Raw genomic sequence first — 1,693 nt, forward strand, 5'->3', positions numbered from 1 at the left:
AATAGAGTCAAACGAATGACAATCGACACTAGAGTTGTAGATGCAAAGATGGTCGGACAAATTGCCAATGCTGAGAGACTTATTTCTCAAATTGACGAGGGTTATTCAAGTCTTGCCTTGAGGTGTTCCTGATCCAATTTAAGAATAGCTATTTTTGTATGTCTCTCTTAGGACATCAACTATGTAGCTTGGGAGTATACCATCCTTTTGGATATTATAATATTTTGAACTATGCTCTTGAACATGTAGTTTTGTGTGCCAAAGAACTCTATGACAAGCATAGGACTTGAGACATGTTACAAAGAGGAAACCAAGATACCAAGCTACCACTTGGGTGATAAAGAAAGAGAGAGACCAGAATAGCTGCTTAACTCACTTAACAACCTTATTAGCAGCTTCACACCCCACAATTGTGGCCTTCATGTCACCTGTATGACCACCATTTCCCCATTTGGAAGATTCACCCGCACCTACAAGCACAAATAGCCTGATGCCACATCAATCAAGAAGAAAATTCTTAACCATGAACTTGTAAATGTTATTGAAGTCTACCTGATCATACTTTCCACTTAAAATTGCGACCCTGGCTCTCTCACTAATTTGGAGGGCTTTCATGCCAGGCTTTTCATTAAAAGTGATACCTTGGTCACTTTGTATCTCCACATAGGTCTCCAGCTTGCTATCGAATAAGCCTAATCGATTCCCATTCTAGAAGAATGTAACATGTCCAAACTTCACTGTCTCACTATCTCAAACTTCCAAAACGATTAATTTCTAAATATACTGCATAGCCCTCCTTGGCATGAGGATTAACAACAAAAAGCTGACTTGTAAGGCCTCTTCCAAATGTACCTGCATGCAAAGGTTTGGATTCCTTTCTTTGTGAAGTATTCACCTAATGTCTGGTCAATTTCGGGAGGGCTCACCAAGTACTTGCTAGGGAGCTTCAACTCACACATCATATTGAAGCATACCTGCATAGTGAATTTTGGGCACACACACCCTATCAAAGTTATCAAATTTTGCAAACTCGAGAGCTTTTGCCAACATGATCATTCTGTCTGCTCTAAAGTTGAAGGTTACAACTGCATCACCATCAACAATTGGAACAATAGACTTGCCATTTTTGTCCACAATCACAAATGGAGGACAGTATTGGTCATTGAATTTTGGATTATCTTTGCTGGGCATATCCTCCTATAAGTGCTGTCCAAGAAACTAAATTTGGGGAGAAACCCTCCCTCCGCATTCGCTAAAAACACCCCTTAGCTTCCTGGCCCTGTGCGGCCTGTCGAACATATCCTATAATCAGTGCATTCCAAGAGACTTCATTCCAGACAGAAAGCTGGTCAAGAACTTGTTGTTCTTTCAAAAGTACACCACACTTGGCATACATGTCAACCAAAGCATTGCCAAGCAGTTCTTTCCAATAGCCCTTGATTGAAAATCTCATCGTGAATTTGTTTGCCCATATCAATGTCTCGCATAATGCCACATGCCTTCAAAATGCAAGCATAGTCCGTGACTGCATTTGGAGAGAAACCCTCACTTCGCATACAATGGAAACAATTCAAAGCTTCCTGGCCCTAGCCTTGTTGGGCATATCCTGCAATTAATGCAGTCCAAGAGATGACATCTTGATTGGGAATCTCGTCCATAACTTGTTGTGCTTTCCAAAGTACACCACAATTAG

General features: G+C 40.9%; 1 protein-coding gene across 1 annotated transcript; it reads right to left on the bottom strand.

The window, feature by feature from the left end:
• Positions 1-372: 372 nt before the first annotated feature.
• Positions 373-1,191, bottom strand: LOC147451644 (2,3-bisphosphoglycerate-independent phosphoglycerate mutase-like). Its single transcript, XM_086519157.1, has 4 exons — positions 975-1,191; positions 785-852; positions 563-708; positions 373-487 (listed from the first exon to the last, which is right to left on the bottom strand). Exons 1-4 carry the CDS (start codon positions 1,189-1,191, stop codon positions 373-375), a joined length of 546 nt encoding a protein of 181 aa, XP_086375283.1.
• Positions 1,192-1,693: the final 502 nt, after the last annotated feature.

The sequence above is a fragment of the Adiantum capillus-veneris genome, chromosome 8, assembly GCF_014529385.1.
Source record: "Adiantum capillus-veneris isolate H3 chromosome 8, ASM1452938v2, whole genome shotgun sequence".
Lineage (NCBI taxonomy): Eukaryota > Viridiplantae > Streptophyta > Polypodiopsida > Polypodiales > Pteridaceae > Adiantum > Adiantum capillus-veneris.